The 2,231-nt window shown below is 48.7% G+C and overlaps 1 protein-coding gene across 1 annotated transcript in view; it reads right to left on the bottom strand.

Annotated features, from left to right (window-relative positions):
* Window positions 1-48: 48 nt before the first annotated feature.
* The window catches only part of LOC106522564 (E3 ubiquitin-protein ligase TRIM21), a 5,259-nt gene continuing 3,076 nt past the window's right edge, over window positions 49-2,231 (bottom strand). The window contains exon 2 of the mRNA XM_014015615.1: window positions 49-1,728. Within this exon, the coding sequence (XP_013871069.1) occupies window positions 109-1,719 (1,611 nt within the window). The 5' untranslated portion in view covers window positions 1,720-1,728 and the 3' untranslated portion in view covers window positions 49-108. The remainder of the gene's footprint in view (window positions 1,729-2,231) is intronic.

The following is a 2,231-nucleotide window of genomic DNA, read 5'->3' as shown; positions in this document are numbered from 1 at the left end:
ACATGTAAGAGCAGTGAGCTAAATAATGAAAATGTTAGTTTTAGCATTTTATTTTACACTTGGCACCCCGTGTGTAAGCACGTAACTTGATTAAAAAAAGGATGAAGTCTAACRCACTGAAGTGATTGTAGAGATGATCAGAGGGTTTGAGTTTTTCCCGTCATCACTGGAGCAGGGGCTGAAGTATGGGAACAGTTTTCCTCTGAACTTACACTTGGTGAAGGAGTAAATGGAGGCTGCAGTGTCCGGATCATAAAAACAAACCAGACCCTTATTATAATCCACAAACACGCCCACCTTCTGGGGTTTGGACTTCAAACAGAGAGGGACAGAAGGTCCAGCAAGAGCTCTGTAGTGTCCACTCCTTAACCACACGACCCAGTACCCGTTTTCAGGACAGATTGTGTTCTCGCTTTTCCTGTCGATGGACTCTCGGACCACTCCSAGCTCCCACTTGGTTTTCTCTTCAACCTGAACCTCGTAATAAAACCTTCCCGAGGAGAAGCCCTGCTCTCCGAGGACGGCGAACGAGGACAGTCTCTGTGGTTTGTTGGGGAGGACCTGCTCGACGTCACCACAGCTGACCTGTTTCCGGTCCTCGGACAGGACCAGGTAAGGGTCCGCCGTATCGTGGTCCAGAGTCACGTCCACTGAGTGCAACCGCGCCCTGGACAGCTCAACCTCAGCGCACAGCTTCTTCATCCGTCTCCTGAGCGTCTCCAGTTCTGCCGCTGCCTTCCTCACGGTCCCGTCACAGGAGGACTGAACCTGGATGTTAGTCCAGTCCCTGGTTTGGACTTTCAAGGGCGGAAGGTTTTGTAGCAGCTGAAGGTGGTCCTCAGTTTGAGAGAGGGACTTCAGCTCCAGGTTTTTATCCATCAGCTCAGAGATCTCCTCCTCCAGCTCTTTTATGAAGCCTTCAGCTCGTGTCTCGGCTGCTTTCTGCTTCTGCTGGATCAGRTCCATGAGCAGGTCCAGGTTTTGGCGCGCAGATTGAATCAGAGCGGCGCAGTCCTCCACCACAGCCGCCGTCACGCCCTCCACGTCTTCCTTGCCAAGCTTCATGGACTGTTTGATCCGCTCCAGCTTCAGCAGCCTGTCCTGGATCACCAGCTGGACACCGGCGCCGGTCTTCTCCAGCTCCTCCTCCTTTTTACCCTCTTCCCTCAGAGGGACGACCTGATGTCTCTTGTGATCGGACACGGCGCAGGATCGACACACGGACGTCTGATCTGTCCTGCAGAACATCTCCAAGCGTTTCTCGTGCTTCTTACACACCCTGTCCTCCAGGTTCTCCACAGGATGGCCCAGTTTGTGTCTCCTCAGACCCGAGACTCTCCGGTGAGGCTCCAGGTGTGTCTCACAGTAGGAGGACAGACGGTCCAAACAGGACTTCACAGCCTTCTGTTTGGGTTTAGTGCACATGTCACAGAGGACATCTTTGGAAAGTCTTCTCTGTGAGATGCTCGCTGCTGTCTGTCCAGCTGAGGACCTGACATAAGCAGCCGTCTCAGACGTGACGGTGTCTGTCCGCAGCACTGGTCTGGAGTCAAACAGCTCCTGACAGACGGGACACTGCTGCTGGACACTGGTACTACACAGGCCTGTAATGCAGGACTTACAGAAGCTGTGTCCACATGGTGTGGTGACCGGATCGGTGAACACATCCAGACACACGGAGCACTGATCTTCAGACAGGAAGCTGCTGCCAGTAGCCATGTTTACGCACTAAAACAAAAGAATGAGACATCATCGACATGTAACACGTTTTAAACTGCACTGAGACAGATGTAAAAGTGAGCTTAAGGTGAATTAAGCTTTTCCCACATCTCTCATACACAAGGTTAAGAGGAAACTTTTACCAAGGTATTTCTCATTACTTGTTAATATCTTGACTGTGCGAAGTGAAAAGTGACACAATAAGTGAACGTTCAGGCGAGTTCAAGTTGATTCATAAAAGACTATGCAATCATTTATTTACACAAATTGAGCAGATCATAAGTTACACTTGATTGTGGTTAWTCCTATAACAAGCRTCAGTTAAATGAGATAAAACCCACGTCCGAATTTAAATTCACATCAACTCAGATTTCTTATATAGAACAGTAAAACGTCAGTTCTGATGTTAACAACCAAACAATTTTACTGGCACTTTTAGTTTAAGTTTTGGCAAATTAAGAACAAGGAAAGGAGGAAAGTAAGATTAGTATGTTACTACGACTTTTACTTTT

The sequence above is a fragment of the Austrofundulus limnaeus genome, unplaced genomic scaffold (assembly GCF_001266775.1).
Source record: "Austrofundulus limnaeus strain Quisiro unplaced genomic scaffold, Austrofundulus_limnaeus-1.0 Scaffold132, whole genome shotgun sequence".
Taxonomy (NCBI): domain Eukaryota; kingdom Metazoa; phylum Chordata; class Actinopteri; order Cyprinodontiformes; family Rivulidae; genus Austrofundulus; species Austrofundulus limnaeus.
This window is presented reverse-complemented; position numbering and strand designations above follow the sequence as displayed.